The sequence below is a fragment of the Scomber japonicus genome, chromosome 22 (assembly GCF_027409825.1).
Source record: "Scomber japonicus isolate fScoJap1 chromosome 22, fScoJap1.pri, whole genome shotgun sequence".
NCBI lineage: Eukaryota > Metazoa > Chordata > Actinopteri > Scombriformes > Scombridae > Scomber > Scomber japonicus.
In genome coordinates this window covers 18801368-18828420 of record NC_070599.1, presented here as the reverse complement: position 1 = coordinate 18828420, position 27053 = coordinate 18801368, and the positions used below count along the sequence as shown (strand labels likewise).

The window sequence follows — 27053 nt, the reverse complement described above, 5'->3', positions numbered from 1 at the left end:
ACGAGTTTTTCCAGAACCTGTTGAGGTTTGTCTGAACCAGTCATATTTCCAGCCAGCAGAGTCCTCCATATTGCAGGTCAGAGTCACACTCTGCTGTCCTTGTATGGTCTTCCTGTCTGCTGTCAGTGTAATCGTGCGTCTATGTGCTGTTAAATTTAAATAATAAAATAAAGAAATTACTATCAAAAATGTATTTATATTGTTACATGTTGTTGTTTTTAACAAACTTCAACTTTTCTCTCTAAATGCTGCATGTGTGTTTTCTCCAGATGTTTGTGTTTTCTGCTACATTTACATGTGAATATTAAGTTGCAGTGCATTAAGCTCTCTCAACCTCCCGTACCATTGTGACTAAATTTGTAGTACACAGGAGTCAAACAACTTGACGTCAGTTTCTCTATTTTGTTTTTAAGACTGATGATGAAGGAAGAAAAAGATTCACTTGTTCAACATTCACTTCGTTTTTTGTTGGGTTTATTTTAGCTAAGATTATTTTGTGGACATTTTGTCATCACAGTATAACAGCTACTTACCTTCAACTTGTAGTTTTTCCTCTTTGGATTCTCGCCCTTTATCCAACTCGCACTTATAAATGCCTCTGTCTGACACTGATACTGGATGAATGGTCATTTCTACAGCAGTGTCTGATATTTCACGTGATTGATTGTCCATTTCAAGAGGCGATCCATCTCTGTAGAAAGTGGCTTTCTTACGATCCCTGCAGCGCAGAGTCACTGAATCTCCCTCAAACAACGTGAATGCAGGACTGTCCAAGATCACATCATCATCTGTACAACAAAGGTGTAATCTTGGTTCATTAATCATCTCAGTTACTGTACATGTTTATATATTTCATATAAACAAAGCTATGACATCAGTGATTTAGCAAAATATAATATCATTGTTAAACACATATAAAGGGTTTAAAGTGTGTTGTGAGAATTCAGCATCAAATTGAATTAAGAGGAAGTTGTAGTCATACTGTAATGATTGAGTGTAAATGATTGTATGTCTAAAATAAGAGCAGCTCCACGTTCACCTGTTTTCTTGATTAGTTTCACAATTATAAGCAGAATATTGCTGATATAGGCTGATATAGGCTAGTCCTGCACTTTGCTTTCATAATCAATTGTCATAATTATAAGATGTTTCGGCCCTCAGCCCTTGGCTGTGTCCTGTGTGTAGTGGGTGTGGCTGTGTGTTGCAGGTTGCAGGGGATGGCTGATTGGGAGCACCTGTGCCCTGGCTCTGCAGCTGATTTAAGCCGGCTGGCTCCAGTCCTCGCTCTCTCTCCCTCAGGATCGACAAGCTGCTACTGCTGTACCTTTTTGTTTTGCATTAGACAACACGCACCACACATTTGACACTACCTACAAGCACCCTCTCACACCACTAATGTACACTTCCACACTCCATTGTACTTTTAACTCCTGACATTGTAAATAAATTGACCTGCTTTGGTTTAAGTCACACGCCGGTTATCTATGTTTTGTTGCGGCCATGGAGCCAGTCGTGACAAAGACAATGAATAAAAACACGGCCTCTACTGGCTCCAAAAAGAAGTCAGGTTGAGAAAATGACCCAACTTCTCACAGTGTAAGTCTAAGGAGTCTGGTGTACAGTTTTTTTGGCTAAGTACATTTAGTTTTAATGGTCTTAAGCCCATGTTTCCCTTGTGAAAATTAGCATTAGTATCAGCATTAGGCTCACCAAACCACCAGCTAGCAGCTAGCATTAGGTTCAGCTCCATCCTCTCGTCTAAATATGATCACTTCTCATCACTTCTTGGTCCAAATATCCAAGATGCTGACAGTCAAAATGCCAAAGTCCAGGATTCAAGGTGGCCTTCTTATGGAACCCACTACTTTTCTTGGCAAGACCCGCACTACTCTGCCCCTGATTGGCTTACCCTGATATCCCAATAACCAATCTAACTCCACATACCTAAAACAAAGTGCTAGCCAATCAGAGTGAAATCATCAAGTAAACATGTGCTTCATTGATGGTTCTGGATAGGAAAACTTGGAGTTCGCTGAGCTGGTTGATAACGAGCTTCGTAGTACTGGTTATCTTGATGGTCAATGTTAGACTGAGTAAGTCTAGCTAACAAAAAGATATCCTTTGCCTATTTAACTTATTGAACTTGCTTCATAGTGCAGACCCCAGCTCTCTAACATTTGACCAAAAAGCTGTTTTACACTTTTGGGCAGTAATATAGCCATTTCAGAATTTATATTGACATTGAGTAAAATGATATAATCTAAACATAAAAATGGGATGAGATTAAGAATAATACTGTTGATGCCAAAATAAGATCTAAATATTTATGAATTATATATATAAATTAAAAATGAGTCACCTTTAGATTGTCCAAGGCAGAGTGTAGTCATCACTGAAAAAGATGAAACTTGATCAGAAAAAAATCTAACTGGAAAAAGTCAAAATCATAACAAATGCATTTGAAACCACATATTCATATCCTATCCTGTCTGTAAAATATTTATGCAAAAAATAATTGCTTCAAAAAACAGTCCTCCAATCTAAACTGAGCCAAGTCACCAACCAACATCTGGACTAAAAAATAACCCTGTAGTTAAAAACTATAAGCGAGCTGTGTTCAAGCTCTCAGAGAAACTGATGAAACCAGTGATACTCTGTAATTGTGACTAATCAGGAACATGTTCTTTAATCTGTGCCATGCAAACAAAGTCAGTAATGTACTTACAGAATAATCCCAGCACACAGATCAAAGTGGACCTCATCCTCACATCCAGCACTGACACCTGACACTCAGCTGCCCCCAGTCTGACAAATGTTTCTACTTTGCTTCAATTATAATGCAGCAGAAAGAGAGAAGTTACATTTCATGTGAATATGAGATCAGAGTTTTTCTCAAACTAGTTCTAAGTTTAGTCTGCTTGTGTTTCCTTTATAGGGAAAGCTCAGACCACATCAGTTGGTTTGACCGCAGCAAACATTTAAACTTCCTGGCCACTGCAGAGATATAACTCATCTGTTCTGCAAAGGTTTGTGTGAAAGAAAATCTTAAATAAACAATTATAAACAAGTATTTATTTCACACCCATTAACAATAAAACCATCAAATTTAATCATATCACCATTAATGTTTTGCAATAAATCCACACATTCACACTAGATCTAATGTGTTAATAAGCAGAAAAGAAGAGGTACCTGATAGAATTATAACTGGTTGTGACACGAGCAAGACGACAGTCATTTCTCAGTCTGAAACATCTTTTAACAGAAAACCAGAGGTGTGAGTGACAGTCAGTTAAAGTTACTTAAAGTTAACACTATGTTTTGCATCTTGAACCCTCCCTATCACCTCAGTCTGTGTGAAACGTCATCTGGTTGACAGCAAACATTGGTTTTAAATAAAGACTATTTCTTTATTTTAATTGGTTGGTCAAGAATCTGCCTTGCAGGACTCGTGCTCTTTTAGACATGAGAGGAGCCTTTAACGGCAGAGCACTCGACTGTGATGCATTGCTGTCTAAAAACAGCTCAATAAGTTTCATCTCTTAATAATCAGTAAGGTTTAAAATATTAGTTTGAATTTGTTATATGATCCTTAATGTTCACATTACTGTTGGTTTCTTCTAACAATTACTTCCTGATGATAGTTTTAAAGTAAAAATGAATGCTTCTGTCCTTTTTTGGAATAAGACTATTCTTAAAAACAGATGTTAAAACAATTAAACATAAAACTATACAATAAACTGGGAATGACAACGTCTCAAAGGAGCCAGGAGAGCAAATATATTCAAATGACAAATCTGATTCTTAGTCCTTAAAATACCACACAAGCTAAATAGAGTTCAACACACGCTCTGCTTTCTCCATCATCACAAGAACAAGAACTTCTGGTTTATCTCATTTTACTGGACTTAAGTTCTGCCTTGAACACACCTGTGTCACACCACTGTTACGCTGCTGACTGCCAGTTACATCTCTTTCAGCCCTAAAAATCAAAACAACCTGGATTCTCTGCACTTCTGCCTTGTTGCTATTAAGGACTAAACACAGACAAGACTGAAGTCCTGGTAATTGGTCCTGGTCACATTTCCAATGATATCACCATCTATCTTGGTCCATTAACAACTAACATGACACACTCTGCCAAAACTCTGGGAGTAGTTTTTGACCAACAACTCCACTTTAATCAAAACATCAATCATTATTCAATCCTGTTATCTACAAATCAGAAAAATATTGCCAAAATCAAACCAATGCTCCCCAACAACATAATTAAACAACTTATTCACACCCTCATTTTCTCCCGTCTGGTCTATTGTAATTCATTATTCACATGGTCTAAATGACCAACAGATGCCAATTTACAATTTGCATGCATGTTGCAGGACAATATTTGTGCAAAAATAATTGTTTCAAAAAACAGTCCTCCAATCTAAACTGAGCCAAGTCACCAACCAACATCTGGACTAAAAAATAACCCTATAGTTAAAACTATAAGCGAGCTCTGTTCAAGCTCTCAGAGAAACTGATGAAACCAGTGATACTCTGTAATTGTGACTAATCAGGAACATGTTCTTTAATCTGTGCCATGCAAACAAAGTCAGTAATGTACTTACAGAATAATCCCAGCACACAGATCAAAGTGGACCTCATCCTCACATCCAGCACTGACACTCTGCAGAAAGGAGTTACATTTTATGTGAATATGAGATCAGAGTTTTTTTCAAACTTGTTCTGAATTTAGCCTTCCTGTGTTTCCTACGCTGACACGAAAGCTCACACCACCTCAGTTCGTTTAGCCAAAGCAAACTTTGACACCTTTACACTTCCTGTCCACTGCAGAAATAGGTTATCTCATGTGAAAAGTTTGTGCCTGGAAAATGTTGTATTAAAATTTCCATAAACAATAAGTATTTATTTCATGTTCATGAACCATAAAACCATTGCATTTATCGATATTACACCATATACATGCTTAACATTTAATTGTATGTTTATTTGTGCATGCTTTGCAGCACATGCCCAGTGCTCTTGCATCAACAGTTCCTGCATTGTGGTGAGGTCATGTATGTGTTGTGTGTCTATGTATAGAAGCCCTCACTTATAAATGTGTTGCCTCCAAAGAGCAAAAGCAATTGTGGTGATATGATATCTTAGAACAAAGAGCAGATATAACAAGATCCATCTTAATCCATCAATCAGTAAAAAAAATCCATTATTTGTCATTTACAGCATGAACTAAATTAAAAGCCAATCTATATTTGAACTCAACACATCCATCTATGGTCCAACATCACAGTGTTGCTGTCTGCCTACCTAACTTCATCATGGTTAGCTTGACTGTTATTGTGGTTGGTTAATCTGAGCATACGTCACATATTCAAGCAGAAGTCAAATGTCTCATTTCTAAAAACAGCCATGTTACAAACCTCAGATGGTTTTAATGACTGCTCATGTTTACTGTGAAAAACTGCTGTAGAAATACAGCCAAATTCTAACAGCAAGGTACTGTTCATTCTAAATACGCTAAAATATGGTTAATTTTTATGCTTTTTGGAGCCGAAACCAAGAAGACTACTGTAATGGTATTGTAAGATTTGATGGCAAAATACAGTATTTTCATTTTCAGTAACGAAGGGAGAGGAGCCACATGTCCCAAGTAACCCAATTTCATTCCTCTACATGTATTGTCTAGGCTATATATGTATATATGGGTGGAATGACAATAAACTTAAATTTTAAACCTTATCGGTCCGGGTATCTGTTCTTGGTTCATTCTCATTCAGTGATCTTTGAGTCTGGAAGCATGGGTGCTGACTTTCTGCCATTTATAACAGAGACTATTGTTATTATGGCTATTACTTTTACTATGTTGTTTATCAAATGTAGTGACATGTATACAGTTCAGCTTCATATTTATCCTATATATGTCTTAAATGTAATACATGTTAGTTATAAGGACTTCAAGTTTATTGTATTTACAAAATATATTTGCTCAAAAAAGTCCTAATTTTTAGTTGAAGCTGGCCATCCTCTCCTCTGGGCTCTGTCCTCCAGCAGCTGTAGGACAGTAGTTCACTATCTCCCCGTTTGCCTTCCTGAATCATCTGTGGCCGGTCTCTTTAATTTTCCTGAGGCCACAAGTTCTGCAGCGAGTGACTGAAGGAGCTCTAATGAGTCAAAGCTTAACTCATCAAACCCCTCATCAACCACATCCTCCACGTCGAGATCCCCCTCCTCCTCACTCTCCTCCTCATCATGGCCCTCAGTCGCAATGGGCTCATCTGGGTCATCAGGGAAATCCTGCAATGATTGGCCATTCTGGTCATACAGGTAGGAGATCCCGATGAGCTCCCCTGAAGAAGAAACATTTGAAATAATGTGAAGTACATGCATATATTTGCTGTCATCAAAGTTGCTTCTGTCCATTTCTTTTCTTCAGTTAAACAGTTTGTCGTCCCGTCCTATTTTGTCCCTCTCCATTGTTTTAATTTACCTGTATAAGGCAGAGGGTTTGTGTAACTCTCAACCAGCGGAAACCCAATGAAATACTGAGCCAGCTGGTTTAAAGTATGCACCTCCTGGCCGCTGTAGGATTTTGTCCCTGACTTAGCCCTGCCCACCGCTGCCTGTACCCGGTCTTCGTTCCACTGTGTCAGCCCCTCCAACAGGTACATTTGAAAGTGGCAGCTGCTGGCTGTGGTGTCTGCAACATGAGAGAAATGTCAGGATTTTAAAACACAGGAAGAAAAACTAAGTATAAGTTATGTGTTGTGACTCACCAGGGATGAACCTGTTGAGGTACATGTGGAACGACTCCAGCAATGTTGACCCACGGGCACAGCAGTAGACCGGGAGAATGACCCCATCCTTTATCAGCTTCCCAGTCCTGGTGTGCAGTTGCACAGCGGGGGGATCCTGGATGTGTTGACATGGAGAAAGTCAATTTTGGTCTGAGGAATACAAGTCTATAAAAATGTTTCTTTATGGGATGGTGGCTCAAAGAGAACATAAATATTTGTTATTTTTATACTTGATTGACTTATCTCCATCAAAATCAAAATTTATTTTAAAGTGTCAGAAGCAGCCATACGTGAATGCAGTTGACATGTTTCCTCTGCATGGCCCAGATGGCCTCCATCCGGTCCCAGTCTAGGAGCGGGATGCTCATGGTGTCTGTGACATCCATGAATGCTTGGATGGTCTCATCAAGGAGACGCTCGGTTTCCTGCGCCCACGTGCGCGGCGGCGACAATGCCGAGCAATCTCCTTGATGGTCAGCTCGTTCCTCTTCCTGGACAGGTCGGCCTCCTTGGCTCTCCTCAAGAGAGCCAGGTCCTCCGGGTCCACTCAAAGATGCAGGCCAAGAGACGCCGCATCAAGTCCGGGTAGAGGACGTGGCACTCAGATGTCACACCTGCCGCCAGATGACGCATAAAATACCAAATGTCCAGCCTGACATAGAGCTGCGGCCATGCAGGGAATAAAGCTGCTGTGCCACAGGTTTCCCCGTCCCTGCTGCAGCAGCCTCTGTCCATATACAGGACTTCAGGAGGATCCTGCTCTGCCCACTGGTACCGCTCCTGCAGGCCCTTCGCCATGTCCTGAAGTCTGTAGCCTTCAGCAGATGTCAGGACGGACATCAGGACCTGACCCAACTCTTTTCCAACGCTGGTCATCCACTGAGCAGCACCAGCATCTGCCCCAGACAGTTTCCTGGTCACCTACAGAGAACAAGAGCGTTCCCTCTGACAGTAAAGGTGGGAATTCAGCGTCAGAACATCGTATGCATTAACGTGTTGTCCACCAGCTCAAATCTTCTCACCATCTTGGCAGAGTCCATCTTCAGAATGGAGCCGAAGGTCGAGGTCACCTTCGCCCTCAGCTCCTTGATCCTGGTGAAAGACTGCTTTGCATATGTGTCCAGCAACCAGCTGCTGCTGGGTACAGGCTCCAAGTTTGGCAGAGCAGGAGGAGGAGGCATCGGCACTCCGGGGACCTCTAACCTGTAGCAGGTGTGCAGGTAGTGATTGATTTTCCCATATGTGAATGACTTATATATTAAAATCTTTATTTCACGTAAATTGTTAATTACTGGTTCCTTTAAATATGAAATGAAAATAAACTACAACCACTCTCTCCAGCCTGTGTAACTCTGGGCTGTGTGTGTGCAGGTAAGTTCAAAGGCCTCTGACCAAACTCACAGATCCTGATTGGCTGACTGGCTTCTTCTGTTTTGTGTGTTTGATCAAGTGTGAGCTGTCTCTACTCCCGTTTGTCTGCACACCAAGGGATTGCAAGGGACCTGGTCATGACCTGGGAGGAAGAGAACAAACTGATACTTGAAGCGAAATTTTGGACCGCAGTGACAGGCTGCCGTGCACATGTTCCCTAAATAGAGTAATTGCACTTTAAGTTTCCAGAGTTGTGATATTTAAAACTGTTATTCAATTGTTCAGCCTTTAAACCCAATAATCTGTTACTCCAATAAGACTGCTAGGTCGTAGTTCACAACACAGCCTCTGTATTTCGGGTGTGTTTGGGGGGAATGAGATATATTTTTTACTAAAAATAAAAATGTCTTGATACCTCTGATACACAGGACAAGGTCTGCTTTGTTACAAAAGAGTCCATCAAAGCTGCGTAATCTAATATAATACAGTACAGCAGCTCTGCCATAAGTACCACATTTAGGAAGCATATATACATTTTCAGTATTTGTTAAACTTATTGGAAATGTGAAAATTGTACACCATGTTTGTAATTGAGTTGCTTGAGTTGTGCTTGGTGGTGGTGTACTGGGGAGCATTGTATTAAAACATGCTCCTAAAATGCTATTAATGGACACCATCATATGAGTCACTCCAAGTTAAGGTCCACCATGTTACATTAAAAAACTAGATATGAGGAGCAGCAATATGCAGGATATATGCAGGGTTCAACACAGCAACATCCCACAGGACCTACAGGACAGACCCAAAGCTTTGGCACTGAGCTCACAGCTGTTGTGTTCACTATTGCTGTTGATATCAGCAGATGAGGCAGTATGCGATGTTGGTTTTTCATTAGAAAGTTTGTAGATGTAGTTGATATGATATTCTGATGAACTCTTGTCTCTCAGCTACAGGAACAGGGTCTGGACTCTGACTGTGAAGACAACCGACTCCAGCCTCTCGATGCTGAAGCAGTATGTGATGAGGAGGGACAAGGAGCAGCAGCACTCCTCCTCCTCTGCTGCCAGGCTGAAATGCAGTGCTTCTTCACAGCATGAAGGTATAAATGTAGGTTTCAATCACATGTTCAGCTTTGTTTGGCAAATGATATTGTGAGAGAATTCCAAAAAGAAAAATAACAGACATTAATGAATTAACACAACAGTATAAACTTTTCTGAAATCATTTATTGTGCTTAATGAATCTAACAATTAACACTGCTTTCTTTTTCTTGCATTACAAAAGCATTTATAACTGTAACATGTATTCTCAACATTTCAATCACACATAGGATAAATATGAAGCTGCACTATGAACATGTCGCTACATTTGATAAACAACATAGTAAAAGTATGTCATAATAACAAAAGCCTCAAATAATACTCTGTTGTTAACGCAGGTTTTGCTTTCTCTTCCATGTTGCCTCAAAAATCTAAAGTCTCTGGTAATGGTACTCATGGTTTACTGGGTTCAATTCCCTGCAGAGTCCTTTCTTATTGTTGTGGCAACGACATGAGGTCCAATATTATTCTCCTTCAATTTACTGTATCCAACAACTGTTGCTAACTTTCATAACACTGGTTTCTACTTCATGCAATAACAACATGATCTATTTATGCTGTTGAAAAGGAAAACATTTATATAATAGCACAAGATAGATGCAATACTATCTAATGATTATTGTATTTATACACGTATGTTTCTTTGTTCTATTTTCAGTCAACAGTTCCAGTTTCTTCTATCTACATGTGTATTATATGGAAACAAACAGTAAACAAAACAGTACATATTTACAAGAGCTTTTACTATTCTCCTTTCATTACTACATCATTTACTAAGAGCGCACACTGTACTGCAGTTAAACTCCCTTACTACCCCTGAAGCATTTCTCCGATTACCTTCTGTTCTAGATTAACGCTGAACTAGTATGGTAACGATTCTTCGGTGTCTCACTTGTCTCTAGAAGTCCCGCTTTTCATCGCCATTGTCGATTTGTCCGTCTCAGATGTGAATTCTGACTTTGTGCTCCAGAGTTGACATAATCATCTAAAACAAACCAAGAGCACAGATCAGTATGCAGAGTCATTTACAGTCTGTCCATCTCATGTGACTTTCTGACATCTATCCCATGTAGATCAGGACTGTCATGACTCCAAACAGCTAATGATAACAGCCTGCTAAAATTTGCAGATTCATTTACACATTCACAAATATCCACATTTAAAAATACTTTTACACATTCTGAATAAAGACAGTTTTGTACTAAAATGATGAAGCGTGAAACTGTGAAAAGAACATTTGTTGGTTTTATTTTGTAAATGATTTTCCCTTAAATTATACAACTGTTTATTTTTCAGACTGCTCCATGTTAAGGTTTATACTTTACCGTTTTCAGGGTCTTCAGAGCCTCTGATTGATTCATAGACACAAACATCACCTGTGAGCAACAAGTTAAAATCAATGAATTAATAATTTTAATGGTACAATAGCAATCAAATATGCCCTTTAAACAAAAATGCTCTGTTTTTGAAATATGGTGTAGATAAGTGCAAAGACAGAGAATCTTAAAGATTTTTTTAACCTTTACTGTATTTGTTGACTGTAATAGAAATGTTAGGGTTACAGTTAAAGTAAATATAAAATAACTCAATTAATCAGGATTACTTTGAAGACTGACCGTGGAGAAGAGAATTGTATATGTGATCTTGAGTTTCATTCAGGTTGACCATGTGATGTGTGGCAGAGTCCTGATTGGTGCTCTCAGACTGGATTGGTCTAAAACATTTAGCAAATACAATGAATTTAATAAGATACATTGAAGTTACTGCTGTTACGTTCATAATAAAAGAGAGGAGAGTTTTGTACCAACCTGACAGAGTGAGAACCTGTGAAAAGGATATTTGTTGTTACATGGTTTTGTTTTATTAATATTGTTTCTGCTATTCCACATCATGACATCAGAATACAACTTTGTATTTGAATAATTAAATAAAACATTTAACATCAGAAGGAAAAAGTCTCACCTTTGGATCGTCTGTAGAGATACAACAGGATCAGGAGAATAATAAATACAACTCCACAAACCAGACCAAATATTAATGGTACAGGAGACGAAGAGTTTTCAGGCCTGGACACTGCTGTAAGAGATAATAAATTAATACATTTAATAAACTTCTATAACACTTTCATTAAGCTCATTTTACAACGTATTTAAGCAATATTTGACTGATCTTTCATTTACATTTAAATTTTTATTAAGATATTTTGTTTAATTATTAAATACCATCATGTGCAACATTTTAAAATTAAGTAATCTTACACAATCCAGCATGTGAAATCATATTAAACTAAACCTGTAAAGTATTTGACTACATTTCTACAGTTCTCTTAACAATTAAATGTGAATTTAAAAAAAGAAAATGAATGAATTGTTTTAATCCTACTCACCCTGAACTGACATCCAACTCTGTGCTGATTCTTCTCCTGAGTGTTTACACTTGTAGAAACCTTCGTCTGACTTTGACACTGCAGAGATCTTCAGCTCTCTTCTGGTATCATTTTGGATAAGTTTGTCATTTTGATAGAAAAACACATTGGAAAGTAATTCTCCTGTCCTCAGTTTGCAGCCAAGAGTAACAGACTGTCCCTCAGTCACAGGATGCACAGGGCTCACCAGGATAATATCTGCATCTGTAAAACAGTCAAAGAATAAGAAGTTTCAGTCAGAGACCAGCTGGTGGCCTTTAGAACAAGGTGACATAAAACTATAAGAAGAGATCACACATATACCTTTATTTTTCTACAACTAATATATCTCACAGAATCAGTGTAGCTGAACAAAGACCCAACATTTCGGCTTTATTACATAACTGTAAATATAGCTATGGCTAGTTAGCTCTAGAGCTAACAGGTACACATGAAAGAAACAGTGGATGGCTACTGTCACAAAAACACCTCTGACTAAATCAGCACTTTAATATCATCAAGAATAAAGAAAGGTCTTGTTGTTCACCAAAAAAGCTGTGGACCAAATATACTGACTCTATAAATATATAAATCTTATTTTCTAATGGACTGGATGGTATTTCTTTAATATAATCTTTGTTAAAGAAATCAATAACATAGTTTGTCTATCAAAATGTTAGGTATATAACTTGTTTGTCTACACAGGAAGTGTAGTTAGTGACACCATGTTGAAAATAATTTACGTAAATACAAGATGAAAATAAAATATATGTAATGAAAACATACTCTGTGTAGTGATGTTGACGGCATTGCTGAACTCTCCTGATCCAGACTCACACCAGTACACTGCATCACTCTGATGATAACTGTCGATGTTGCATGTGGATCCAGTCATGGACCTCCAGTTACAGTCTGACCTGTTCTGGTCCTCAGGAAAAAAACTCCTCACTCTCCACTCAGTAAAGTTTCCTTCACAGCTCAGTGAGACAGAGTCAGAGGTGAAGTGCTGCACTCTGTCAGGACTCACTTTGAGAGTCACTGCTGAATGAACATCTGAAAACATGTAATGAAAAACCAAGAACAGAGATATTACATTTAAAAAGATCACAATACATATAATTATCTTATTCGTACTTTTAATTCTATTTATTGTTGATAATAAAAACATCTGAATCATATAATCGGTGCATCAGGTGATGTGTTTAGGTGAAACTGAGTGTTAAGAACATACAGAGCATATGGACTGACAGTGGAGACCTGAAGTGTGCTACAGAGAGGTTTCAGCTGTTTTATGGATGTTTGGATTATTTTTTTCTATCTTGAAAACTTGCTACCAAGATAACTACTGAAACGGTTTACCTGCCACCTTTCAAACATACAGGAGTGTGTTTTTCATACTAAATGATGCTTCATTGTTTCTATTTAAAGTATGCGTCAAAAGTTTGGTAACATCTTCCCCTTGAATGAGAAAGTGTGTACAAACTTTTGACTGGTGCTGTATATTCAGTGTTTTTCTCTCATCTGTCTGACTTTTCTCAGGTTTCTAGTTGTTTCTGTATTTCGTCCATTTATCTGATTTGTTGGCTGCTGACTTTTCTGGTTTTTCATTTCTAGATTTTGACTGTATACAGTATATGTATCTATCCGTTGCCTGATCACTAGATAAAAGTCATGAGTATTAGCTGTAAGATGATCTCAGGTATCCAAAATATTGAATACAAAGAGGAGATTTTAGTTTCAATAACAAGCAAAATACTAATATCTCAGTGTGTTGGTGCTTTAATACTTTCAGATCAATTGAAGATATAAAGAAGGAAATCCAGCTCAGTCCAGTTTGTAAAATAATTCAACATCAACATTGTGTTTGGTGAAAAACTGAAATCTGGACATGATGGAGAAAGGTCAAAGGTTCACCACAATCAATACCCAGATAATGACATCACAACTGCTTCTTGACAGAAAGAGCTAAAACAAACAAACTCACCTCCAGACCAAACAAACCCAGGTTTGCTGTATTGAGTGTAATACACTGGGTCTCCTCTTCCAGCTCTACACATATATCCTGCTGTGTGTGTCGGTCCATGAATGATGTAGGAATCCTGTTCAGTCCCATTGATGCTACCAGGTAGCAGCTCATAGATGTAGGAGTAGTCTGATCGTTTGGGAACAGTCTTATACCAGTAAAACCTCCATCCTGCAGATGGATGTTTAACCTCACAGCTCAGAGTTACTGAGTCTCCAGGACTCAGCCATAATGGAGACACAGTGACGACAGCTGCTGGATCTGTAAGTGATTTCCTCAGAATGAAAACAGTAAATATATATTATATAAGACGAGTATCATTTTATCTATTATATCTCTGGGAAATTTGAATCGGAAGCAACTGGACTAGTACTATAAATCAAGAAATAAAATATCAAAATTACTCTTTTTACACTACTGATAATAGATTTAAATAATACATATTTTATTATTCCACAACAAATAACTAAATTCACCAGTTGGGTTGCAGAGTCACAACCACAGCCTTATTTGGGACTGTTCATGGTTAATAATTACCAATGAGGATACAAGAATGACAAAAGCTAAAATCAATGAAGTCAGCTCTCAGTTTGGCCTTTGGTTTATTTGCTGTTCAGTTTAGAACAAAGACATTGAAAGGTCATTATTGTCCTGTGATATAGTCCAATTTAAATAACTTGATGAAAATGAGAACATTCATTTAATCATTATGATCTGCACCGTGAGTCATTATTTTATATTTTCTTTGATACAGTATGTTAATAATTAATCAATTAAGTATACAGTACTTCAAATGCTACAGGTCACTGGAAAGTAAAGTAAATGGTTGGGATGGGATTTGCCTCAGGTAAATGTTGTTACTTAATTATATTAAGAGTAAAGTACAAGCTGCTTCTAGGTCTATTAAACTAACAGATCAATCTTTAACAAAATAAAGACATATTCTAATCTGTTCATTTGCTTTGATGATCTGACTAAATGTGAAACATGTGTTGCTCCTGCTGTTAAAATCTTTCTCAGGTCCTTTAAGGTCCAATCAAAAGCTTCTAGGAATAATTTTAGAAATTAAAAAAATTAATCAAATAAAATAAATATACTGACTTATTAGGTAGATCTGCAAGTGATATCACATGGTATTGATGAACTGCACAGATGAAAACAATATAAAACATAACATGTTCATTATGGATGACAGATGTCCAACTTACATGATACTGTCAGTCTGAAGACATTACTCCACTCTGTAGAGGAATATGAGTCCTTCAGTCCTCTACAACTGTATTCTCCACTGTCGTAATCAGTGCTGCTAATCTTGTGTTCACTGAGTGTTGGAGATGTGTTTAACTTGTCTGGTCTCCATTGATACGTCCACTTAGTGTCTCCACCTCCCTGGATCTCACATCTGATGGTGACTGTCTCTCCTCTGTATATCTCAGGCCAGTTGGGTTGCAGAGTCACAACAGCCTTATTGGGAACTGTTCACATTTAACCAAAAAAAACCTGATTAGATACCATTAGAAACATAAAATGAGACAAAGTGTTTTACCACAAATTTTGCAATTACATTTTTGTAGCTCAGGTTTAAAAACAACACACATGCAACTCAACAGCCACAACAACAAAACCAGTTCAGAGATGGAAGTGTGAAAAACTTATCAAGCAACAAATATTTGCAAAAAAAAAAAAGACTAAAAGCCATAAAAAAATACAAGGAAGAACAGTGAGAAGTGAAAAATACACATTACAGGCAGAAATGTAAAGTGACACATGTGAAACTTATTCATTTGCTAGAATGGATTCACAAACACACACACACACACACACACAGAGGCACACACAAGAAAAAATAATACAATTTATAAAAACATAACCATCCATATATTAAAAAAAAAGTAATTTCAATTTCAATTTTGTTTCACATCTTTACACAACCTGAACAGGCCATCATCAGAGGAACAGCTACTAACATATACTCACTTTTTCATTAACAATCTCCTTAATCCTCCTCTCAATACTAAAATTACTATTTTTATATTACTGATAATAGATTTAATTAATACATGTTTTATTATTACACAACAAATTATTAAACTCACCAGTTTTCCAAACAGTGACTGCATTGCTGAACTCTGTGAAGATCTCTGGGTTTCCTCTTCCTGCTCCGCAGTAATAGATGCCTCCTTCTGAGACCTTGTTAACTGGATTATTATTTGTTATGGGCTGACGAGCAGAAGAATCTGAGTCACGTCTAAACCAGTAGTATTTCCAGTCAGCAGAGGAGTCCACAGAGCAGCTCAGTGTCACAGTGCCTCCTACTGGTATGATGGATCTGTCTGCTGTCAGTGTTGACTCAGCTTTAAACCCTGTTCAGTTCAGAGAAGAAACACAACAAAAACAAAACTAGTATCAAATGAGATGAAATTTCACATAGAAACATTTTGAATATCAATTATCATCACACTGAAGTTAAAAACAGCATATGACATATGACTCTTCTTGGTCGTTGACTGATTTGGGAAACAGGAGTTGCTGCTAACAAACAAGCAATGGTTGATATTTAATTAGTGAACTGTTGTTTATTTGATTCTTTTATTTTTGTTTTATTTTTGATTAACACCAGAATAGTTTGATGATCATGTGGTAACACTGGTGCTAAACCTCTGTTGTTAAGTTCAGCACATGATTCACTGTCATTTATTATTCACCTGTTGGCAGAGAGCTGATATTTTATATTTTATGTTGTTTTCTGCACATTTCCATGTGAATCATTATAAACCAAAAGTACACTGTATGTTGTCTCTTCTTAAGTTATTCTGTCCTCCAACTAAAACAGAATTTGAGTCTCTTGCTGCTCAGGAAGCTACGTTATTATAGGAAGGAGAAAATATTTACTGTTACCTTATCGAGATAGATTGAAACAGAAAAACATGAATATGATACGAACATATTTGACTTACATGATCGTCTCAGTGTGACGGCTTCACTCCACTCTGTCGAGAAATATAAATCTCTTCTACCCTTACACATGAAGTTTATATTACTGGATGAAGAAGCACTGATTCTGAATTCTTTGTCTTTCTGAGGTGAGACCACATTGTTTACTTTCCATTCATATTCCCATCGAGTGTTTCCACCTCTCTGTATCTCACATCTGACAGTGATTGTCTCACCGCTGTATATCAGAGACCAGTTGGGTTGCAGAGTCACAACAGCCTTGTTGGAAACTGTTCAAAGCAAAAATACACAGTTAGGACACAACTAGAAATATAACATTAAGAGAGAAAAATTAAAATAGAAAGCAAAATAAGATAAGAAATCAAGTAGTATAAACAGACCTTTGTAATCACATCAGTTTGTCAGATAAACAGGTTTTACTGAGGACAATAATCCTCCAGAACACCTAAACCTAAACTCTTACAGGATTCATTTATCTCACAGAGCAGAGAGACTTGACTTTTCAACATTAGTCATTTTGGGGAACAGTTTAATAATCTCCTGTAGTTGTGTTTTTGCTGTCTAGGTTACCAAGCAGGAAGATTACTGGAAATTAAGAAATAATATGTTAAACGTTCTATGTAAAAGAATGAGAACCTTTTATTTAGCATTAAAATTAAAAGTTTATACGATAAAAACAGATGTTGTTGAGATTTGTTGTGAAAAGCTTTTATTTGCACTCCAGGACAGTCTGTTCACAGCCATGTTTCTTATAAACATTCACTGTATGAAAAGATGACTTGTAGCAGGAGGAAAAGTTGGTAAAGTAATAAACTGAGGATCACAGTACTGTCAGTAAATGTAATGATGTGTCTGATCTCATGCTGAGAAAGGAGTCACCACTCGGGGGAGCCATTGGAGTAAAGAATCTGACCTACCGTCACTGACTCTGATCATTTTAAAATATACTCAATAAAATCATCTAAAAGCCTCCTCACTGATTTAAAATCTAGATTGAAACAAAGGAAAACTATTTCAGCTGAAACATTGAGTTAAATGATATTCAATGTCAAGGAAAAGTCCACAAATAATACTGAATTAAACAGTCATGTGTTTTCCAGATATTTATAAGTTAAACTGAGCAGCATTAGGGAAGAACCCTCAACTCCTTTATTGTGCCTGTATACAAACTGAAGTATTAATCAAATGCTGTATTATTACCATGATAAAGGATTTAATACATGTTCAAACTTCCTTCAGAGAGCTAAGAGGTACTGGACTACATCATCCATTCATTCAGGTTCTTGTTACCACATATGGTTTTCTTCTACACTTCAGACACTGTTTAAGAATTACATTTAAAGAATAAATGTTGTTTTATTCAAAAACTAATGACTTAACTCACCAGTTTCCTGAATGATGACTGCATCACTTTCAGGTGTGAAGACATCTGGTTCACTTCTCCATCCTCTGCAGGTGTAAATTCCTCCCTGTGAGATACTGAATCTGTTTGATTCACCACCGTCTGTTGTCTGAAGAGGTTTTCTAGAACCTGTTGAGGTTTGTCTGAACCAGTCATATTTCCAGCCAGTAGAGTCCTCCACATTGCAGGTCAGAGTCACACTCTGCTGTCCTCGTAGTGTCCTCAGTGTAATCTCACGTCTACGTGCTGTTAGATTTAAATAATAAAATAAAGAAATTACTATCAAAAATGTATTTATATTGTTACATGTTGTTGTTTTTAACTTCAACTTTTCTCTCTAAATGCTGCATGTGTGTTTTCTCCAGATGTTTGTGTGTTTTCTGCTACATTTACATGTGAATATTAAGTTGCAGTGCATTAAGCTCTCTCAACCTCCCGTACCATTGTGACTAAATCTGTGTGAAACAACTTGACGTCAGTTTCTCTATTTTGTTTTTAAGACTGATGATGAAGGAAGAAAAAGATTCACTTGTTCAGCATTTACTTCGTTTTTGGTTTTTTTTTTTAGTTAAGATTATTTCGTGGACTTTTTTTCATCACAGTATAACAGCTACTTACCTTTAACTTGTATTCTTCTCTCTTCTGATTCTCCTCCTCCATCAAATTTACACTTATAATCTCCTCTGTCTGACACTGATACTGAACGAATGGTCATTTCTACATCAGTGTCTGATATTCTACGTGATTGATGGTTTGTGTCCATTTCAAGAGGCGATCCATCTCTGTAGAAAGTGGCTTTCTTACGATCCCTGCAGCGCAGAATCACTGAGTCTCCCTCAAACAATGTGAATGAAGGACTTTCCAAGATTACATCTGTACGATAAAGGTGTAGTCTTGTTTCATTAATTATCTCAGTTACTGTACATTTTTATATATTTCATATAAACAAAGCTATGACATCAGTGATTCAGCTAAATATAATATCATTGTTAAACATATATAAAGGGTTTAAAGTGTGTTGTGAGAATTCAGCATCAAATTGAATTAAGAGGAAGTTGTAGTCATACTGTAATGATTGAGTGTAAATGATTGTCTGTCTAAAATAAGAGCAGCTCTACGTTCACCTGTTTTCTTGATTAGTTTCACAATTATAAGCAGGATATTGCTGATATAGGCTAGTCCTGCACTTTGCTTTCATAATCAATTGTCATAATTATAAGACAATGAATAAAAACACGGCCTCTACTGGCTCCAAAAAGAAGTCAGGTTGAGAAAATGACCCAACTTCTCACAGTGTAACTCTAAGGAGTCTGGTGTACAGTTTTTTGGCTAAGTACATTTAGTTTTAATGGTCTTAAGCCCATGTTTCCCTTGTAAAAATTAGCATTAGTATCAGCATTATGCTCACCAAACCACCAGCTAGCAGCTAGCATTAGGTTCAGCTCCATCCTCTCGTCTATATATGATCACTTCTCATCACTTCTTGGTCCAAATATCCAAGATGCTGACAGTCAAAATACCAAAGTCCAGGATTCAAGGTGGCCCTCTTATGGAATCCACTACTTTTCTTGGCAAGACCCGCACTACTCTGCCCCTGATTGGCTTACCCTGATATCCAAATAACCAATCTAACTCCACATACCAAAAACAAAGTGCTTGCCAATCAGAGTGAAATCATCAAGTGCTTCATTGATGGTTCTGGATAGGAAAACTTGGAGTTCGCTGAGCTGGTTGATAACGAGCTTCGTAGTACTGGTTATCTTGATGGTCAATGTTAGACTGAGTAAGTCTAGCTAACAAAAATATATCCTTTGCCTATTTAACTTATTGAACTTGCTTCATAGTACAGACCCCAGCTCTCTAACATTTGCTGTTTTACACTTTTGAGCAGTAATATAGCCATTTCAGAATGTATATGTACATGGAGTAAAATTATATAATCTAAACATAAAAATGGGATGAGATTAAGAATAATACTGTTGATGACAAAATAAGATCTAAATATTTATGAATTATATATATTAATTAAAAATGAGTCACCTTGAGATTGTCCGAGGCAGAGTGTAGTCATCACTGAAAAAGATGAAACTTGATCAGAAAAAATCTAACTGAAAAAGTCGAAATCATAACAAAGGGTTAGAAACTACATATTCATATCCTATCCTGTCTGTAAAATATTTATGCAAAAAATAATTGCTTCAAAAAACAGTCCTCCAATCTAAACTGAGCCAAGTCACCAACCAACATCTGGACTAAAAAATAAGCCTGTAGTTAAAAACTATAAGCGAGCTGTGTTCAAGCTCTCAGAGAAACTGATGAAACCAGTGATACTCTGTAATTGTGACTAATCAGGAACATGTTCTTTAATCTGTGCCATGCAAACAAAGTCAGTAATGTACTTACAGAATAATCCCAGCACACAGATCAAAGTGGACCTCATCCTCACATCCAGCACTGACACTCTGTCACTCAGCTGCTCCCAGTCTGACAATGTTTCTACTTTGCTTCAATTATAATTCTGCAGAAAGAGAGAAGTTACATTTCATGTGAATATGAGATCAGAGTTTTTCTCAAACTAGTTCTAAGTTTAGTCTGCTTGTGTTTCCTTTATAGGGAAAGCTCAGACCACATCAGTTGGTTTGACCGCAGCAAACTTTGACACATTTAAACTTCCTGGCCACTGCAGAGATATAACTCAACTGTTCTGCAAAGGTTTGTGTGAAAGAAAAACTTATATAAACAATTATAAACAAGTATTTATTTCACACCCATTAACAATAAAACCATCAAATTTAATCATATCACCATTAATGTTTTGCAATAAATTCACACATTCACACTAGATCTAATGTGTTAATAAGCAGAAAAGAAGAGGTGCCTGATACAATTATAACTGGTTGTGACACGAGCAAGACGACAGTCATTTCTCAGTCTGAAACATCTTTTAACAGAAAACCAGAGGTGTGAGTGACAATCAGTTAAAGTTACTTAAAGTTAACACTATGTTTTGCATCTTGAACCCTCCCTATCACCTCAGTCTGTGTGAAACGTCATCTGGTTGACAGCAAACATTGGCTTTAAATAAAGACTATTTATTTATTTTAATTGGTTGGTCAAGAATCTCCCTTGCAGGACTCGTGCTCTTTTAGACATGAGAGGAGCCTTTAACGGCAGAGCACTCAACTGTGATGCATTGCTGTCTAAAAACAGCTCAATAAGTTTCATCTCTTAATAATCAGTAAGGTTTAAAATATTAATTTGAATTTGTTATATGATCCTTAATGTTCACATTACTGTTGGTTTCTTCTAACAGTTACTTCCTGATGATAGTTTTAAAGTAAAAATTAATGCTTCTGTCCTTTTTTGGAATAAGACTATTCTTAAAAACAGATGTTAAAACAATTAAACATAAAACTATACAATAAACTGGGAATGGCAAAGTCTCAAAGGAGCCAGGAGAGCAAATATATTAAAATGACGAATCTGATTCTTAAAGTACCACACAAGCTAAATAGGGTTCAACACATGCTCTGCTTTCTCCATCATCACAAGAACAAGAACCTCTGGTTTATCTCATTTTACTGGACTTAAGTTCTGCCTTGAACACACCTGTGTCACACCACTGTTAGGCTGCTGACTCCCAGTTGCATCTCTTTCAGCCCTAAAAATCAAAACAACCTGGATTCTCTGCATTTCTGCCTTGTTGCTATTAAGGACTAAACACAGACAAGACTGAAGTCCTGGTAATTGGTCCTGGTCACATTTCCAATGGTATCACCATCTATCTTGGTCCATTAACAACTAACATGACACACTCTGCCAAAACTCTGGGAGTAGTTTTTGACCAACAACTCCACTTTAATCAAAACATCAATCATTATTCAATCCTGTTATCCACAAATCAGAAAAATATTGCCAAAATCAAACCAATGCTCCCCAACAACATAATTAAACAACTTATTCACACCCTCATTTTCTCCCGTCTGGACTATTGTAATTCATTATTCACATGGTCTAAATGACCAACAGATGCCAATTTACAATGTACATGCATGTTGCAGGACAATATTTGTGCAAAAATAATTGTTTCAAAAAACAGTCCTCCAATCTAAACTGAGCCAAGTCACCAACCAACATCTGGACTAAAAAATAACCCTGTAGTTAAAAACTATAAGCGAGCTCTGTTCAAGTTCTCAGAGAAACTGATGAAACCAGTGATACTCTGTAATTGTGACTAATCAGGAACATGTTCTTTAATCTGTGCCATGCAAACAAAGTCAGTAATGTACTTACAGAATAATCCCAGCACACAGATCAAAGTGGACCTCATCCTCACATCCAGAACTGACACTCAGCAGAAAGGAGTTACATTTTATGTGAATATGAGATCAGTTTTTTCAAACTTGTTCTGAATTTAGCCTTCCTGTGTTTCCTACGCTGACACGCAAGCTCAGACCACCTCAGTTCGTTTAGCTGCAGCAAACTTTGACACCTTTAGACTTCCTGGCCACTGCAGAAATAGGTTATCTCATGTGAAAAGTTTGTGCCTGGAAAATGTTGTATTAAAATTTCCATAAACAATAAGTATTTATTTCACATCCATGAACCATAAAACCATTGGATTTATCGATATTACACCATATGCATGCTTACCATTTAATTGTATGTTTATTTGTGCATGCTTTGCAGTACATGCCCAGTGCATCAACAGTTCCTGCATTGTGGTGAGGTATGTGTTGTGTGTCTATGTATAGATGCCCTAATAAATGTGTTGCCTCCAAAGAGCAAAAGCAATTGTGGTGATAAGATATCTTAGAACAAAGAGCAAATATAACAAAATCCATCTTAATCCATCAATCAGTACAAAAAATCCATTATTTGTCAATTACAGCATGAATAACCAAACTAAATTAAAAGCCAATCTATATTTGAACTCATCCATCTATGGTCCAACATCACAGTGTTGCTGTCTGCCTACCTAACTTCATCATGGTTAGCTTGACAGTTATTGTGGTTGGTTAATCTGAGCATACTCACATATTAATCACATATTAAAACAGAAGCCAAATGTCAGCACTCATTTCTAAAAACAGCCATGTTACAAACCTCAGATGGTTTTAATGGCTGCTCATGTTTACTGTGAAAAAAAGCTGTAAAAATACAGCCAAATTCTAACAGCAAGGTACTATTTTTTCTAAATACGCTAAAATATGGTTAACTTTTATGCTTTTTGGAGCCGAAACCAAGAAGACTACTGTAATGGTACTGTAAGATTTGATGGTAAAATACAGTATTTTCATTTTCAGCAATGAAAGGAGGAGCCACATGTCCCAAGTAACCCAATTTCGTTCCTCTATATGTATTGTTTAGGCAATATATGTATATATATATGGGTGGAATGACAATAAACTTAAATTTTAAACTTTATCGGTCCGGGTATCTGTTCTTGGTTCATTCTCATTCAGTGATCTTTGAGTCTGGAAGCGTGGATGCCGACTTTCTGCCATTTATAACAGAGACTATTGTTATTATGGCTATTACTTTTACTATGTTGTTTATCAAATGTAGTGACATGTATACAGTTCAGCTTCATATTTATCCTATATATGTCTTAAATGTAATACATGTTAGTTATAAATGTTGTAATACAAAAAAAAATGTTAGATTCATCAAACACAATCAAGGACTTCAAGTTTATTGTATTTACAAAATATATTTGTTCAAAAAAGTCCTAATTTTTAGTTGAAGCTGGCCATCCTCTCCTCTGGGCTCTGTCCTCCAGCAGCTGTAGGACAGTAGTTCACTATCTCCCTGTTTGCCTTCCTGAGTCATCTGTGGCCGGTCTCTTTAATTTTCCTGAGGCCACAAGTTCTGCAGCGAGTGACTGAAGGAGCTCTAATGAGTCAAAGCTTAACTCATCAAACCCCTCATCAACCACATCCTCCACGTCGAGATCCCCATCCTCCTCACTCTCCTCCTCATCATGGCCCTCAGTCGCAATGGGCTCATCTGGGTCGTCAGGGAAATCCTGCAATGATTGGCCATTCTGGTCATACAGGTAGGAGATCCCGATGAGCTCCCCTGAAGAAACATTTGAAATAATGTGAAGCACATGCATATATTTGCTGTCATCAAAGTTGCTTCTGTCCATTTCTTTTCTTCAGTTAAACAGTTTGTCGTCCCGTCCTATTTTGTCCCTCTCCATTGTTTTAATTTACCTGTATAAGGCAGAGGGTTTGTGTAACTCTCAACCAGCGGAAACCCAATGAAATGCTGAGCCAGCTGGTTTAAAGTATGCTCCTCCTGGCCGCTGTAGGATTTTGTCCCTGACTTAGCCCTGCCCACCGCTGCCTGTACCCGGTCTTCGTTTCACTGTGTCAGCCCCTCCAACAGGTACATTTGAAAGTGGCAGCTGCTGGCTGTGGTGTCTGCAACATGAGAGAAATGTCAGGAGTAAGTATAAGTTATGTGTGTGTTGTGACTCACCAGGGATGAACCTGTTGAGGTACATGTGGAACGACTCCAGCAATGTTGACCCACGGGCACAGCAGTAGACCGGGAGAATAACCCCATCCTGTGTCAGCTTCCCAGTCCTGGTGTACAGCTGCACAGCGGGGGGATCCTGGATGTGTTGACATGGAGAAAGTAAATTTTGGTCTGAGGAATACAAGTCTATAAAAATGTTTCTTTATGGGATCGTGGGAACATAAATATTTGTTATTTTTATACTTGATTGACTTATCTCCATCAAAATCAAAATTTATTTTAAAGTGTCAGAAGTGATGCAGCCATACCTGAATGCAGTTGACATGTTTCCTCTGCATGGCCCAGATGGCCTCCATCCGGTCCTGGTCTAGGAGCGGGATGCTCATGGTGTCTGTGACACCCATGAATGCCTGGATGGTCTCATCAAGGAGACGCTCGGTTTCCTGCGCCCCATGTGTGCGGCCATGCAGGGAATAAAGCTGCTGTGCCACAGGTTTCCCCGTCCCTGCTGCAGCAGCCTCTGTCCACATACAGGACTTCAGGAGGATCCTGCTCTGCCCACTGGTACCGCTCCTGCAGGCCCTTCGCCATGTCCTGACGGACATCAGGACCTAACCCACTCTCTTTTCCAATGCTGGTCATCCACTGAGCAGCACCAGCATCTGCCCCAGACAGTTTCCTGGTCACCTACAGAGAACAAGAGCGTTCCCTCTGTCAGTAAAGGTGGGAATTCAGTGTCAGAACATTGTATGCATTAACGTGTTGTCCACCAGCTCAAATCTTCTCACCATCTTGGCAGAGTCTATCTTCAGAATGGAGCCGAAGGTCGAGGTCACCTTCGCCCTCAGCTCCTGGTGAAAGCCTGCTTTGCATATGTGTCCAGCAACCAGCTGCTGCTGGGTACAGGCTCCAAGTTTGGCAGAGCGGGAGGAGGAGGCATCTGCACTCCGGGGACCTCTAACCTGTAGCAGGTGTGCAGGTAGTGATTGCCCCGCCTCATCCACTCTGCCATGTGCTAATCAGTCAGGAGGGTCTGCAGGCGGCTGATGCTGATCCTCAGTATGCGCCCCTTCATCAAACCCAGCACCTTCTTGTCACAGGAGAGCCTGCAGCACAAAAACAGTTACAGAGTTAAACCATAAACACTCATCTTATGTGACTAACCTGTGATACTTTTCCTTTGATCACTGTGTCATACTGGGCTGTACAGAGGCCTGTGTAGTTCATTGTGTTTACCTGTACGTCAGAACAGCAGGGAAGAGCTGCTGGTGTACGAAGTCCAGCTGCTTCCTGACACACTCCGACCAACCAGCCACCTTCTTCCCATAGTACCTGAGGGAGAAAAGACATTATTACTACTTTTTCCATCATCTGTGAGGTTTTGTTTTTTGTTTTTATATCTTTATCAGTACCTGCACTTCAAGTACTCTGCCATGTAGTACCAGCCATCAAGGTCCAGGACTTTGCGCACAGACTTAAAGATGCTGCAGCCAGTCAGCTTGTTCATACAGTTTGGACACTTGAGGTGATAGTGCCACATATGGTATGGGGCCCAGAGGAAGAAGGGCCTCTGGAAGAAGGGGTCAGGAGTGGAAGGACGCTGGCTGTACACCAACTGGGGCCCAGGTGGTTGGTACCATAGCTTGAGCTGAGGGGACAGCACTGCACTTCCTGTCTGGTCCTGAACAAACAGGGCCTTGCTGACCCACTCGTGCTGCTCTCGGGGCAGGCTGTGCTTCCACTCCTCAGGCAGGAGGACCTGAAACAACCCCAAGTTTATCAATCTTCAGCTTTAAACAAAACTCTGCTGCCAAATGTACGACATTCACAAACCCACAAACCTGAGCTGGAGGAGCGACCAGCCTGTCAGGAGCAGGCACGGGAGATGAAGCTGCTTCTGGTGGAGAAGATGCCGTGGACAACGAATAAAGAATTAATGAAGTAAGATAATAAAACTGCAATTTATTTTACAAACCATGCATGAAAAAGTTCACCTGCTATACCACCTCCCACTCATTCAAATAAACACACACTGCTGCATTTATTCACACTGTATGAAACACAAACTAACCTGAAGCAGGCAGGAACAAAAAAGCTGGTTTATTGTCCATTTCTACAAAAAACCCCTTGTTGAATCATGTTATATCCAATGAAGGTAGGATTGTTAACAGTTTACCATTTAACTTATTAAGTTACTCTATTGTCTGATTCCCATGTTGTAGACACAATACAATAGGAAACAATAAAAATGATACTGCTTAACGTAACTTTATCTTACCTTAAGAAAGAATAAGAAATTCAAGCAGAATCCAAATGTTTTTGGTGAATTAATAGCGAAATTACAAAAGTAAAACACTACAAAATGCCATGAGGCCAAATGGAAACACATGAAGAAACAATGGCGCCCGTTGCTTTTTTTGAATGAGTGTTTCTGAGACAACCAATGAACGCAGCGCAAAGTTTGAATGACGTTTGATATGGACCAATTGGCGACGGTGAGAGCTGAAAGGCG

At 38.2% G+C, this 27053-nt stretch overlaps 1 protein-coding gene across 1 annotated transcript in view; it reads right to left on the bottom strand.

Moving 5' to 3' along the window:
- The window catches only part of LOC128383510 (basement membrane-specific heparan sulfate proteoglycan core protein-like), a 333871-nt gene that overhangs the window by 4965 nt on the left and 301853 nt on the right, over positions 1-27053 (bottom strand). Inside the window, exons 15-17 of the mRNA XM_053343122.1 lie at positions 13660-13959; positions 12462-12728; positions 11658-11900 (exon numbers count right to left, since the gene is read on the bottom strand). Of these exons, the coding sequence (XP_053199097.1) occupies positions 11658-11900; positions 12462-12728; positions 13660-13959 (810 nt within the window). The remainder of the gene's footprint in view (positions 1-11657; positions 11901-12461; positions 12729-13659; positions 13960-27053) is intronic.